The sequence below is a fragment of the Emys orbicularis genome, chromosome 13, assembly GCF_028017835.1.
Source record: "Emys orbicularis isolate rEmyOrb1 chromosome 13, rEmyOrb1.hap1, whole genome shotgun sequence".
Taxonomy (NCBI): domain Eukaryota; kingdom Metazoa; phylum Chordata; order Testudines; family Emydidae; genus Emys; species Emys orbicularis.
Genome location: NC_088695.1, coordinates 35,676,302 through 35,690,896, shown reverse-complemented (window position 1 = coordinate 35,690,896; position 14,595 = coordinate 35,676,302). Strand labels below are relative to the sequence as shown.

General features: G+C 50.8%; 1 protein-coding gene across 1 annotated transcript in view; it reads right to left on the bottom strand.

The window, feature by feature from the left end:
- Positions 1-3,309: 3,309 nt before the first annotated feature.
- RECQL5 (RecQ like helicase 5) overlaps positions 3,310-14,595 on the bottom strand; it is a 58,093-nt gene continuing 46,807 nt past the window's right edge. Inside the window, exons 9-19 of the mRNA XM_065415858.1 lie at positions 13,831-13,930; positions 11,660-11,696; positions 10,239-10,297; positions 9,993-10,066; positions 9,305-9,398; positions 8,630-8,770; positions 6,115-6,791; positions 5,743-5,821; positions 4,428-4,676; positions 3,821-3,893; positions 3,310-3,688 (exon numbers count right to left, since the gene is read on the bottom strand). Of these exons, the coding sequence (XP_065271930.1) occupies positions 3,588-3,688; positions 3,821-3,893; positions 4,428-4,676; positions 5,743-5,821; positions 6,115-6,791; positions 8,630-8,770; positions 9,305-9,398; positions 9,993-10,066; positions 10,239-10,297; positions 11,660-11,696; positions 13,831-13,930 (1,684 nt within the window). The 3' untranslated portion in view covers positions 3,310-3,587. The remainder of the gene's footprint in view (positions 3,689-3,820; positions 3,894-4,427; positions 4,677-5,742; positions 5,822-6,114; positions 6,792-8,629; positions 8,771-9,304; positions 9,399-9,992; positions 10,067-10,238; positions 10,298-11,659; positions 11,697-13,830; positions 13,931-14,595) is intronic.

Genomic DNA, 14,595 nt, shown 5'->3' with positions numbered 1-14,595 from the left:
TCTTTCACACGCTGCTACAAGCAAGTGGGGAGGAGCAGCCCAGGGACTTCAAGGTACAGTACTGCAGTCCTTTTTTGCACTAACAACAAACTCACACATGGCAGCAGCAGGGGAGTCTGGTACTTGCCAGAGATTTTTGCATCATCGAGAAAAAGATACGACTCCATCGACTGGCATTAAATTCCTGAGAGCGGCCTCTTATCTTACTGGTGGCAGCTCTTTGACATTATCACAGAGCAGGTCGGTGAGTGTCAATATGCAATTACCACGTGTGCCAAGGCAGAGTTTGAGCTGCAATGGTAAGACTGTTGACGGCTACTCCATTTCTTACTGGCCGTCTGCATAGTGTATGGTGATTTTTCTTTCTAATCTGAAGAACTCGGTCTGACCATACAGCTGTATATTTAAATGATGCCTACTTGCCCAGCGAACTAAGATACAAATTGCCTTCCTCAACAGAGGGGAAAAAATCAGAATGTAAAAAATAAATCCTTAATTTATTTTATTACTATAGATTTCCAGCTGGGGGAGAGGTGTTTATGCTTCTGTGGAAAAAAAAAATCAATGAAATATTTAATAACCAATAAATTATTAAAGTCTCGGTTCCTTTCAGTTTTTGGAGCTATGAAAAGAAAACCGTTGGTTTCCATGTGCACTAGGCAAAGAGGCTGTTCTGTCAGTGGGGGCTCAGGGGCACGTTTTGGGGCATTTGAAAAGCATGAGCAGGTTGGGAATGAACATGGCCCCTTGGGCCAGCTATTGAAAGCCAGCCCCGATGCTCAGCACGTGAACATTAGCCACCCACTGGGAATTCACTGGGGATAATGTGATGTGAGTTAGCAAAGGCAGCAGTTCCTGGTAGCCAAGGGTCCATATTGTAACTAACGCCAATGACTACATGGGTACGGAGGCTAAAAGGCCTTCCTTGCGGCTGCCTCCCAGTTTGAGCCATGAACGAATCTTGCACTCTAGCTGCCCATGCTCCAGCTGTCCCATGGCTGAGTTTTCCAGGGGCACGACCACCTCTTGCAGGGTGGAAAGGAAGAAAGGGTTAGGAAAGAGAGCCTCATGTGGAGACTGCACATTCAGTTCCCAGCAGCCCATGTGCTAAGAGCGTTGGCCGCTTTGTCAGAGACTTAAATGGCTGACTGATTCGTTGTGTAACAGAGCTGGCACTAGAAGCCAGGAGTTCTGTTGGCTGGTCCTCTCCCTAAGCAAAGTACAGCATTAACTATTCAATACAGCATAGTATAAAGTATAGCATTAACAAAACCATTCTCAGGGCAATTCAACCTTCACCTTTGAAATGGCCCCCACTGCTTTAGATCTGTTGCCTGTATATTCTCTCCCCCCACACATAGGCAGGAGGCAGCTCTAACAACCTGGCCCCACCCTCCCTTCTCCCAGGGCCTTGGAAGGGGAGGGTGCAGCACCAGGGCACTGTGAAAGACTAGAGGGAGGAAGAGAAACAGGACACTGAGACCCAGAGCTTCTCTTTCCTCTGCTGTCACCACCCTCTGCCAGTTCTCTTCTTATAAACCTATCAACCCCCCTCATCCACCCCAGGGGGCGCCCTATGTGTTTCCTGGCTGGAGCCCCTAGGCAGCATGGAAGGAGGCAGATTCTCCTATCCCTTTCAGCCCTCATGGGCGGTACAGAACACTAACAAAAGTGAACCACCAGGATCCCATGGATTGACAAGCTCTGGACAGAGTACCTCTGAGGACTAAAGGTAGGTAGACAACAGAACAACCCCCCCCCCCGCTGGGAAGTCTTGGCTCAGCACAGGGAGACAATCCTCTACTCACAGGAAGAGTTCCAGGGGATTTTTAATGGCAATGCAAAGATCCTAGTCCACAATAATAATAGCATGTAAAGTACTTACCTTACTGCAGCACAAAAGGCTGCCATGACTGGGATGCAACCATGCACTTCTGGAGCATCGGGGGTGTTGAAAGCCACTACTTAGCAAAATCACACATGCTGCTGCAGCTCAAGCAGCAAGGGCACAGGTAAAAGCAGAAATGTCTGAGACACGATGCACAGCTAACTCATTGTCTGTTTTACACCACCCCTCAAAAACTAACTGGAGCTAGAGCTGCTGGAAACTCAGGCTAGCTGACAATGGAGGCTGGCTCTTCGAGGTCTGCACAGAGATTCCAGCTAACTACTTCTAGGGGAAGAGAAGAATTGTGTGTTCCAAACACTATTGCCCATTCCTAGCCACCAGCTCCTAACATTCAGTTCATCGGTTGTTCAAGGGACAAGCGATTCTGCTTTTACCGAGGCGTTCACAGTGTAACGCTCCGTGCGTGCTCAGTAAGGTAACCAGGAGCAGCAGAGCGCATCACGTGTAATGAAACAGCAGGAACTAGGCAAAGAGAGCCCATCGCAACTGTGACGTTCAGTTTATTGTCAGTTTACCATGCACCCTTCGGTAACATATAAAAGCCCAGTTTCCCCGAGTACAAGCTATTCAGAAGCCTGTTCCATTCCTGGCTTCTAAGATTGCAGGTTGATCCAGCAGCATTAATGCCAGCAAGGCCAATCTCTTCCCTAGGCATAGAGCAACGGCAGAGCCCCACAAAAACTACATGTGAAAGACAATCCTGGGCACACTAGGGTCACGTTACGACTCACCGACTCCCACCAGTTCAGGCCCTCGCATAAATATAGCAGCAGATGCACCACAGCTACTGGGTCTACAAGTGCCACAGCAGCGGGTGGGTAATTGGCTGTACCAGCAGCAGCATCCTCTGTCCTAAGTCCCTGGTTTAGGCACAGTGAGGGGATATGGCTTCCAGGGGCTATAAGCAAATACTAGGGAAGTGCATCAACTTTGGTGTTGCCCCCTTATAATGCACAACCAAGGGTGGGGGTGTGTGTGAGAGAGCTGCCAGTCTGTCCAGGCTACGGCACTATTGCCCACGCCAGTTAAAGAGCACACACAGCTGGCCAGAGTAAAACCAAAATTCAAGGTGGTTTAAAAAAAAAAAAAAAAAAGCCTGCAGGGGGTCCCCAGCTTTGGGAAAGGAGACGCTGCACGTCCCATCGTCTAAACCTAAACATTTTTTCAAAATAAACGTCCCCTCTAGGAACTTAACCGTCAGCTCCCATCAACAAACCCTGAGCAAAGCGTGGGCATTTGAATGTGTTTTCAGCGTAAGGCTTCTATTGGTAACATTTAAATAAAAAGGCAAGGGAGGGGGGCAAGGAGGGGTGGGTGGGGAGGATCAGAGACACTTGTGGGGAGCAGCGGGATTCATACCCAACTTGGAATCAGAGTCTGCAATTCTCAGCGGGATGTATCACAGCACAGCTGAGAGGCCACAGAGCTATGCAGCATTGGCAGACACCAGACCTCTTAGCAAGGGCTGTTGGAGGACTTCATCGTCCCTTAGGCACCAGAGGAGCTCCGGAGACAAATTCCCAGGGATCACCTCCCTAGAGATGTTCTCAAGGCCACACCCGTGGCACAGATGCCATGGAGAACAAGCAGTAACATGAATGGAAAACTCCCCTGTGTCTCCGTGAGCCTTCAATTCCACCGACTGCAGCAGGGAATGGACATAGCTGGAGAACCGGTATCATCTTTCCGAGCTGGGCAGCGCTTGCCAGTCTGTCTCATTTTCACACCTGACTCGGGTTTTGAAAAACTCCTTGATGAGTCTCTGTGCTTCTTCTTTCACTGCAAAGAGAGGGGACATCCCCTTTGAGGAGACTCTGGCAGAGTCTGCAGCCCCCCCTCCTGCAGGTCATTGACCCATTTAGCACCAGTATATCCCCAGCAGCCACATCTCCCCAGCACGTGGCGACTCACCAGCCTTGCGGACGGGATTCTTTTCCTCAGTCAGTAAGTGGGAGAGGTGTCGGGCAAATCCCTTGAACAGTTCCTGCAGGGTAGAGAAATCAAAGCGCAGAGCGAAGGTTACCCCTGGCTGCATCACCCTCTCATCACACAATCGGCGTAGGTTTGCATGCCTCTGCACAGCCTCTAGCACCATCGGGCCGTAACAGAAACAACTGTTATTTGTATTACAGTGGTGCTTACCAGTCACAAGAGAGATCGGGGCCCCGTTGTGCTAGGCACTGTATGTACGTGGAGCCGCTCAGGGTAGAAACAGCCAAGGGCTGAATTTGCTCTTAGTTCCCGGCTCAGTTTTTGCTTTTTAAAATCCGAAGGGAATAACTGGGATCCCCGTAGCACCATGGCAGTCACCACCCACCATTCCTCTCCAGAACGCGTCTCGCTTCTTGAGTCACTAAGGCAGGTGGGGACACACCCTACCACCAAGTACCAGCGAGACCCTGTGGTTAAATTTGAACACCCACCAGCATCATGCACCCCTCTCCCCCTGTCCCAAACAGCCTTAGGAGACACAGCTCTGGTCTCCTCCTGATAGAGAAAGCTGTTGTCTGTGCCCTACCTTGGAAGCAAATTTACCACCCTTGTAGAAAGGGGTCAAGTATTTGACGACAATATCTGCTGTCTCTTTAAGGGACACGCCTTTGGTCGCTGGCTGGATGGTCTTGGTAGTTCCTTCTTTATCAACCTGTGACAAACTCGGATCAAAAGTCACCTTCTTCTTCACTGGGCCCATGCCTTTGCCCTCTGGTTGCGACAGGATGGAAGACGCTGTCGCCTGCAACCTCTTCGTCGCAGGGCTCTCCAGATCCTAGACCAGCGTGAAGAGGAGCAACCGTTCATGCAGCAGTTCCAGACTCCTAGGCCCAAGCTGCCATGTGAGGCAGAAGCATCCCCAGGCCAGCCTGCAAGCTGCTCCCATAGAGAATGCCATGCAGGAATACATTTAGCCAACTCAGTCCCCTGGAGACAGGCCCTGGGCTAGTCACGGGGAAGGTACTCGAGGCATTAATCTAAGCAGCCCCGCTGTCCCCATCACACAGGAAAAGGCCTTAGAAGAAATCCTGTGGGATTCGCCTCTCCAGGGATTGCTGTGTCTGAGTGCTTGGAGGAAAGAGGGATGGGGAAATCTTCTTGGATACCCCCTGGGGTGAACCTAGCTAGACGCTGCAGGAAACGAGGCCTGGGATAGATCCACAAGGGCAATCCGCTCTGCTTTTGAGTTAAACAGTTAGTGCCCCACTCCAATTCACCCCAAGCATGGGGATGGTGCTGCAGCCAAGAGAGCCAGGTCTCAGGGCTGTCACAGATGTCAAACCCTGGGCTAGGGGCTGCAAGGCAGGGCGCTCAGCCCTTGCTGCACGATCACCCAGTACTGACTGGTCCATAGGGTCAGCTTTGGCGGCTGCCCTCAACTGATAAAGCATCACTTTGCTCTCTGTGACAGAGGGGTGGAGACACTCAGGACCCCACTTGCATCAGGCGACGGTGATTACAAGGTAGGTATCAGCGTCTACCTCTCTCAGAGGGGGAAAGTGGCACAGAGGTGAAGGGCCTGATTGCCAGATGTGCTGAGCACCCGCAGCTTCCACAGATTTCAGTCAGAGCTGTGGGTGCTCAGCACCTCCGAGAACCAGGCCAAAAGTGCCTTGCCTGAGTCACGCCGTGCATCAGTGGCAGAGCCGGGCCTAGATCCCAGGAGCGCAGGCTCCCACATAGACCATATTGCTGGTCTCTGCTGGGATCGGGACTGGACTACACCTGGATAACGGATACTGCCAGGTGAGGTTTAGACCAGGCATGTCATTTCCATAGAGAAGCTGGGCACAAAGCTGAGCAGACAGAGGTGAGGGAAATGAAATTCATTAAGATCTCACCTCATCTGATCCTGGCCTCTTCCTGCCTTGACGTTCCCCAGCGCAGGTGGTTTCGATTTCTATACCAGCTTCGTCACAGCTGAGGATGGAGGGAAAGGACAAGATCATTTCTGCTGGTTGGATTATTCAAGACAGGGACTTGCTATGAGATGAAGACTTCACCAGGCTGATATTTAGCGAGTGGCAGAGATTTCAGTAAAGCATGAACGAGACGCCCTGTCCAGACCAGCTCAGAGTTATAACACTGATTAAATACTATCATGGCAGCTCTCCATCAAAGGGCTGCCCGTGTAATTAGCTAACAAGACACCGCTGTGGGATGGCCTAGGCAAAGCAGGAAAGAATGGGGCAGGACCTCGGGAGCTCTCTCACCTTGGTTTTGTCTGACCATCTAATCCTGCTTGTGTGGCTTCAGATCCAGGGTCGTGTTTCGACTTCAAGTCCTGACTTCTCTCAGTCAGTGCTTCCTCCATCTTTTTTGACTCATGGTCCTCCATCTGGGGTTGCCCGGCCGAAGCTCCTCCTGAGACATCTTCATTTTCCTGAGGTTCCTCTTTCTCCTGACATACTCTTTGAGAAAGAGACTGAGATAGCTCACTCACAGGACAATCGTCTTCCTCTGCCGAGGCACATCCTGAGGTTTTAAGCCCAGCTTTGGTGAGAGAGAAGAATTTGGAAATGTTCTGGGATTCTTTTCTGGCTGCTTCTGCTAGCAGCTGTTGCTTCTTGGTGAGCTTTGCCTTCTTGGTAGGGCTATCTGACAGGGCGGCATCTGCATCTGGACTGGGTTGCTGTCCCCTCTTGTCATGGGCCTGTATTGCTTCCACAGCACTTTCGTGTACTGCTTTGGTCACCCTCTCTTTGCTCTTGACGACAGAGACTCTGGCCATTTCTGAATCACATTTGCTGTCACCTTGCCAGTTTGGACTATCCGCTTCCCTCTCCACAGGCGTCGCATCACTCTCCTCCTTTGTCTTCAGCAGTTCGGCAGCAGTCTGGAACAAGCTGGAACTTTTTCGAAACCCAGCTCCTATCCGCTTGGGTTTAAACTACAAAGAAAAGGAAAGGAGACAGAGGGAGGGCACTAGAGGGTTACAAAGGCATTGCCAAGGAAGTGGTCTCCCTGTTTACACACACACCCCCCCCCACACTGGGGGACACAAAATGGAGACTTGGTTCCTTCCATTACGTGCACATGGTTTGTCACAGGAGCGTTATTCAGAAGTCAATGGAGATGGCTTAATTTTGACTTGTGAATTTACTGCTGGTGAAAGGTACTGTCTGTTAGAGTTCAGGAAGGCAGCGGGTAGAGCCACCAACCTAATGGCCTGCCCCCTCAGGTGAGGGAGAGGCCACATGACCCAGAAAAGTGATTCCCTGGAACCAAACAATGATAAAACTGGATGACAAAGGTGCAAAACCAGGGAACTGGATGGGCACACCAAGCAGAGAACACCGGACAATGCCCACTGCTCTGCAAAGGAGACCAAGGCATCAGTGGATGCTACCCAGAGGCAAGAAATGCCCAGGGAATGGAAAAAGTCCCCTCCAGTTACAGAGAACCTCCCTGCTGAGTTTGGAATGGATGGCCATATTGGCCAGAGCCAGGAGGAGGCTGATGAGATCTTGTGACATCATGGGGCCATGGCTGGGATGGGTATATAGGAGATGTGGGGACAAACAGCCAGAACCTCAGCAGGAGGCTCTGGAGAAGCTGGGAGAGGGGCTGCACTAGGGCACGCTGCAGGCAGCTGTGTGTCAGGCTTTCCCTCTTGTGGCACAAGAGGCAGGTATTGGGGGCATCTATGAACCACACCAGCCATGTGCCCTGGCTTACAGCAACGTGCAGGAGCTGCCAACGAATGTGAAAGAAGCCAGGTTCACAGCCCTGGCCAGCAGAGCTTCCCACAGCACAGGAAGCAGGAGGACAAATTTCCCCTCCCAAAGTGCTTCACCCTGACCCAGAGGAATCACCCCCCTGGGTTGAGGGATAGTTCAGTCCAGCCTTACACTCTCTGACTTCCTGCAGCCTCTCTGCTGAGGCTGCCAACAAAGGTGCAGGCAGTACCAAGAGTGGTTTCTGCAACGTGAGCACTTGTTCACTGTACTGAGCCCAGCAAACCCACTTCACAGAGCTACTGAAAAGCCATCAGATGGTAACAGCTTTCAGCCACCACCGCTCTGGATTGGATCTGGCAGTGGGAGAGGACCGGGATTAGTGATAGGTAATGAGCTACAGAGCTTAAGCCAGCCAGTCCAGTGTCGCTGGATGGAGTCTGCCAATGACTGCTAGGTCTAGTGTTGGGTCTGCCAGCTGTGTTGGTGCCACTCTGCAGCACACTCCTTTCAGGGAGCGCACACTGTCTAAAACCAGAAGCAGACACATCAGAGCAGTCATGGCTGCACAGTAAGGGGGACGGGGGTGGAGGAAAGCTGTAGCCCCAGAATACGGGGACGGGCAATATCCTTGGTTGAGCGATGACAAGTTAGATAGGAGGGGAGTCTCTTTGGCAAAATACAGTCTGAAAAGCAGGAGATCCAGCATGACAAGGGGGTTGAGCTGTCCTCACCACAAGAGCACCATGTGCAGGAGGAGCAGGATGGGAGGGAAAACATTCCACCACAAACACTCAGCCAAAGCTAAGCAACAAACCTTGCAAAGAACCATACCCCAAAGCCCATTGTTCACCTTTTCCTCTTTGCCCAGCTTCACCTCAAGCACGTTAGACAGCCTAGCCAAAAACTGCCTGGCCGTTTTCTAGCTCAGGCATTCGGCGTTTTCATACAACCAGCTGGGCAGTGTGATATTTTACACGGCCACAATACTTCCAGGCAATAGGCTTTGCAAGCCCTGTCATCGTTCCGTGCAGCAGTCACCTGTACTCACCGAATAGACTTGGGATGCAGGGAGAAAGCCATCTTCAGCTGAGGGTTCAGACTTCGTCCTGGGGCTGCTGCCGCCACCAGCTCCTGACCCAAATGCTGGATACAGCTCCCCTTCTTTCGAGGCTTTGTTGATCTCCGCTACCTTGGGTTGGAAGAGAGGAAGAACATCGCCCAATGGCAGAGTCTTTACGTCTCCCTCTTCCTCAGCATGCATCGCAATCCTCACTGGCAAAGGGCAGGTCTCCACCAAGGGCTGCTCCTGCCTTATGGCCATGAATTACCCCAGGATGGCTCGAGCCAACTGCCTAGCCCAACTCAGGATATTTCTACCATGTAATGATGGTGCAGCCACAGGGTGGTTGGGGCAACCCCCCGCCCTTCTTATTTTTAAGGCTGGGTTGCTCTCCGATGGCTGCAGATGTTTTGACAGATGTTCTGATCAACAGCTGACAGCCAACAGGGAGGAAGAATCCAGTGAGATAAAAGCTCCTCCTGGAAGGGATACCAGGAAGAAACAGCCTGAGGGAGGTAAGCAGGGCAGAGCGAGAGCTGTAACACATAGCGGGAACGCGCCCCTTGAGTCTAACATGTACCATGCTCAAGGGCTATGGCAGTGGTGACACCAGGGACAGGAGGGAGCAGCTCCAGCTCCCCCCCTCCCCCGCAAGCTCCTTACCTTCTTTAGCACAGTTGCCTTGTACAAGTTGGACATTTTACTGGTTCTGAAAGCCTCATACTCCATCTCCACGGCGCAGGCGTGAGGGTCTGACCTGCAACACACGCTGCGGTCAGTTCAGGTAGGACACAGCTCTCCACTTGCGAGAGGAGTGCTCATGTTGGTGAAGTGTCTCCCGCAAGGGTCTGGGTTGGGAGAGGGCCGGTGCAGAAGCAGGGCTGGGATTTAAGCCCGAATGTGTAAAAACTGCAGGTGGTGGTCAAGGGGCTGTTTTAGTGCCTGGCAGGGGCACAGCAGATTTACTTCAAAGCATGACTCTTTCCTCACGCACATTTGGAGATTCTCTGGTTTGTGTGGGTCTGCACGGACTTTGTGTAGTACGCTATCCCCCTCTGGTGGGGCAAAGGGGAACAGCAAGCCCTGGAATCACCATAAAGGGAGCTGGTGGAACTACCACCCAGGAGGCTCGGAGCACACTCAGAGGGGGCTTGGTGAATCTCCGTGGAGCCCAGCAAGGAGATATGAATGGGGATGGAGGGAAGAGCGCTGCACGTCAGGCTTCTCGCAGAGCCCCAGAGGTGATTCACTGACAAGGGTGACTATTGCACACAATGATCTTGCTCAGAGCAAGGAGAGCCCTGCTATCAGGACCTCTTCTCTCTACCCCTTCCTGTGCCTTGTTTAATACCCATGTCCTGTCGGGGCTGCCTTCTGGTTGCTGCTCAGAGCTTCTACCAACATCTTCAAGCAGTGTTCTCGGGCCTAAAACCAAAAGGAGAGAGAGGAGATCCTCTTGCAGGAATGGCATTGCCTTTCTCCTCCACCCCCTGAAGGGACAGGAAGGAGCAGGCAGCACCTCTGGCCAGTCTCAGACAAGAGTTACTAGCAGAGGGGGTGAGAACGCCGCACTGAATTCATCCAGGCCTTTCCTTACCTTGACCGTGAGTTTGGAGATTTTCTGGCTGGCGGGGTCTTTCAGGGGGCAGCCTGCATCTACCAGAGAAGTGACGTTTTAAAGAGACGCTCTCCACCCTTCCATTCCTTGCCATGCCACCCCACCACCCTTACCAGGCGGGATGTTAGTACGGCATCTCTTGGAATTGCCCTCCCACCATGCCACCCACGGGCCATTACAAAGTTCCCCTTGAGCAGGGGGAAGGACAAGTTCAAGAACAGGAGGGAGCTGAGGTGAGATCACTGAGGTGGGTACGTCTGTGTCACAAGCACAAGACTTGCTGCTCGTCAAAGAGCTCTCAGTCCCAGCGAGCCCCTTTCAGGGCCTTCAATTCTCAGAAAAAACAACCTCATTCAAAAAGAACAGGAGTACTTGTGGCACCTTAGAGACTAACAAATTTATTAGAGCATAAGCTTTCGTGGGCTCTGCAACCTCATTCAGGGCGAGATGGGGGGTAGGGGGGAGTTGAGCAGAGCAACATATTCTGTAGAGCAGTGGGTCTTAACCAGGGGTACGTGTACTCTGCAGGTACTTAGAGAGCTTCCAGGGGGTACATCAACTCCTCTAGATATTTGCCTAGTTTTACAAGAGGCTACATAAAAAGCATTAGCAAAGTCAGCACAAACTAAAATTTCATAGACAATGATTTGTTTATACTGCTCTATATACTATACACTGAAATGCAAGTATAAGATAAATCAATTGGAATATAAATATTGTAATTCTATGGTAAAAATGAGAAAGTCAGCTATTGTTCAATAATAGTGTGCTGGGACATTTCTGTATTTTTGTGTCTGATTTTGTAAGTTTTTAAGTGAGGTGAAACTTGGAGATACACAAGACAAATCAGACTTTTGAAAGGGGTACAGTAATCTGGAAAGTTTGAGAGCCACTGCTGTAGGGCACCCCTTTGGCCTGTAGCAATAATTCTGCCACTTGACAAAGCTCCAAACAGCACAGGTCAAAACAGCAAAACCTCCCTCAGGTGCTCAGGTTTGACACAGTGGCCAGAACTGGGGTATTTAAACGTGGCACAAAATTAGAGAGGCCGAAAGCCCAGATCAAAAGGTGTTCCTCTGGGGCAGGCTGTATCAGAAAGATGCAATCTACATCTTGACCTGAACAATCTCAGATTTGGGCTTAGACCGACCTCTTCCAGCAAGGAGTTCCACAGCCAGGGACCCACTGCTCTGGTCCTGGTGCCCAACAGTTGGAGTATGGGTGAATTCAGCTGTGTCCTCTTTGTGGAACATCCAGCCACAGGAGAGGATTAAGTTGCATTCTTTGTTATTCCCAGATATTGGTGCTACATAAGGCAACCACAATGTTCTCCTTCCCCATGGAACTCTCTCACTGATCGAGACCATCTGGTAAAACTGTAAAGCAATGGAGAGATCTACCTGGAGGAACAAAGTCATCTTTTTCTGGTTCTTTGCCCTGCAGGAAAAGAGAGAGAGAGAGAGAGATCAAACATTTCCATCATGAGCAACATATATGTAGGACTACAGAGAACACGAGAGACCCTGTATGCCTTTCCAGTCACCTGTTCCAGGAAGGATGATGCCAAAATTCTAAGGGTGCGGGGAAGGCAGCAAAAAGGACAGAAGAGACTGGGGAGCAGGTAAGGGTTGCAATGCAAAGGCCAGAGGGGCTGACTGAGGCCAGTCAAATATTAGATATGTTAAAGCAGACAGGATCCCCTTGACTAGAGTAGGGCAGGGTCCAGCTCGTAAATAACGTCAAGGAGATTTTCTTCACATAAATGGGAATCAAAACCGTGTAGTAAAGGCAGCAATTGGAACAAATTATAGAAACCAGATCAAGCAGCAGCAAGGCACAAGGGTGGATGTAGCAACAGCTACTATTAAGGAGCTGAGGACAACATGGGCACCAGTACTGCAGCAGTGATGCTAGTAGGAAATGCAGTTTAATGGTCAGAGCAGAAGACTAAGGATGTCTACATGAACAATTTGTTTGCAGCAAGCTGGGATGTGAATCTACTCCGCATTAGCCTGTCGCAGACAAACTGTCCACAGGGACCCTGCTGAAATGCATTAGCAGTTCATTAATGTGCTCTGATTTCATCCCATTTCAAAGAGCACTAGATCAAAGTGCATCAATGAACTGTTAATGTGCATCAGCAGGGTGACAGCTTCACACCCCAGCTTGCTGCGAACTAACTGTTTGCATAGACGAGCCCTAGGAGATAGGACTGCTGGATTCTATTTCCAGCACTGCCACTGCTCACTGAGAGACCCTGGGCTAGTCACTTAACCTCTCTGTGCCTTATTACACCATGCTGCAGATGGGTCAGAGTCATGCTTACCTGTCCTCACAGTGGTGGGGTGAGGCTATATTCGTTCGCGTTAAAGCACTGAGATCTGGGGCTGAAAAGCTCCATAGGAGGATGAAGTATTATCATTATGATGCTAGAGGTTCAGAGGGTTAAATATAGGTGAGTCTACTGGTGGATTTCCGAGTTCATCCCCCTGCTCCAGTAATAGTCATTAATCCCCTGCGGGGAGACGGGTGGGGGCAGGACATGGAGCACCGGAGTTGAGGGAGGGAAGGGGGAAGAATGAGGGGCAGATGGTGCCATTTCCCTGCACTGTTGGTTCTTATCTTGGCAGCCCCTTTTTTATCTGTCTGTGCTGGGGTTTATCCTGCAGGGCACAGACATAGGCTGCTGTACTTTCCACTTCTTCCTGGAGCAGAAATGCAGGCTCCCAGTTTATCAGAGACTTGGTTACATCTATTAAATGTAACAAGCTAGTTCCCCTTATGCCAGTCTCCATTTACAAGAATCCCATCACTCCCCAAGATCCTTCACCTTTTTCCATGCAATAAGTTGTAGAGGGACAGGAGCCATCAACAATCTTCATAAAACATCCTCCCTCTACTCTGCCCCTTACCAATGGAGGGATCTCCATCTGGAGATCGGTCCAGGGGCCGAGGGCCAGCTGGAGATGCACCCACCATCCAGCCCTCTGCACCCCCAGCCTCTGGAGGAATCCTTAGAGGACTGAGGTTGCGCTAAGTTTTCTGCAGAGGTCACTGTGCACTGTGGAATGTTAATGGAAACATATTTCCAGGAAGCAGGAGGAATAGTCAGGCGGCTCCTGAATCTCAGCAGATGGCTCTGACTTTTGGTGGAGCTCCAAGGTGCATGGGAGATCAGAGGGACTGAAGAGGGGGGTGGAAAACACCCCCAGACAGAATGGCTTCAGGACAAATTAGCTCAGGAAACCGTGGAGAGCTTTCCTCCTCTGAGCACCCCATTCCACAGGAAAACTGGCATGAGAGGATCTGGTCCAGAGTCTGGAGACAAGGCCTGTATATCTGAATGTAGTAAAACTAGAGAGGGCAATGCTAGCTCTCAGATTTACAGACTTCTGGTTTTTCATTTGCCAATATGTCCGTTGGTCACCCAGAGAGGCGTTATCTGTTACACCACTGATTGTCCTGCTGCTAGTCACAGGAAGTTGCTGTGTCTGCAGTAGAGGCAGGTACGCTGTACAGAGGCCAAAAGCCAGAAGCCCTCGGATCTCTTAGAGAAGGGATGTCAACTCACTTTACGCAGATTCATCTGCTTTTTGTAGAAGTTGCACCACTCCCGTTTCCGATTTTCCTCACTGGCTTCGTCCCCGCTCCCACGGTTTCCTTCATCACACCTGGATGAGAAGGCAGGAGAGTTAGGAGAGGGATACAAATTCCTGCAGAGGGAGCAGTAGCTAGTCTAAAGGCCTTAGAAAGCCTGAATCATATCAGGAAGGTGTTTTCTAATGAATGGACTTTTATGACCACACCTTAGAGCTCAGTTCTGCCATCCTTACTCAAGTTGAGCAGTACTTCCTCAACTAAGAGTCCACTGAAATCAACAACAGCGAGTACGGTTGGCACAGCTGGGTCCTCAGTGACCACTACAGCTTTGAACAGACAGTACAGCCAAGCGGCACAAAATCAGTAAAGTAGGTAGCAAGCAGTGCCCTGTGTTAAAGCAATAGCCTTTGGAGTCCTGGGTTCAAATACAGTAACTCCTCACTTAATGTCGGCCCGGTGAACGTTGTTTCGTTGCTGATCAATTAGAGAACAGGCTCGTTTAAAATTGCTCCCTTATAACGTTGTTTGGCAGCCGCCTGCTTTGTCCACTGCTTGCAGAAAGAGCAGCCAGTTGCAGCTAGCTGGTGGGGGCTTGGAACCAGGGTGGACTGGCAGCCCCCCCCCCCCCCCATCAGCTCCCCACTCCCCTAAGTTCCCTGTGCTGCAGCCACCCAGCAGGCTATCAATTGCCAGGTAGTTCAGCTGTCCCTCCCCACACTGCCGTGAGCTGCTCCTG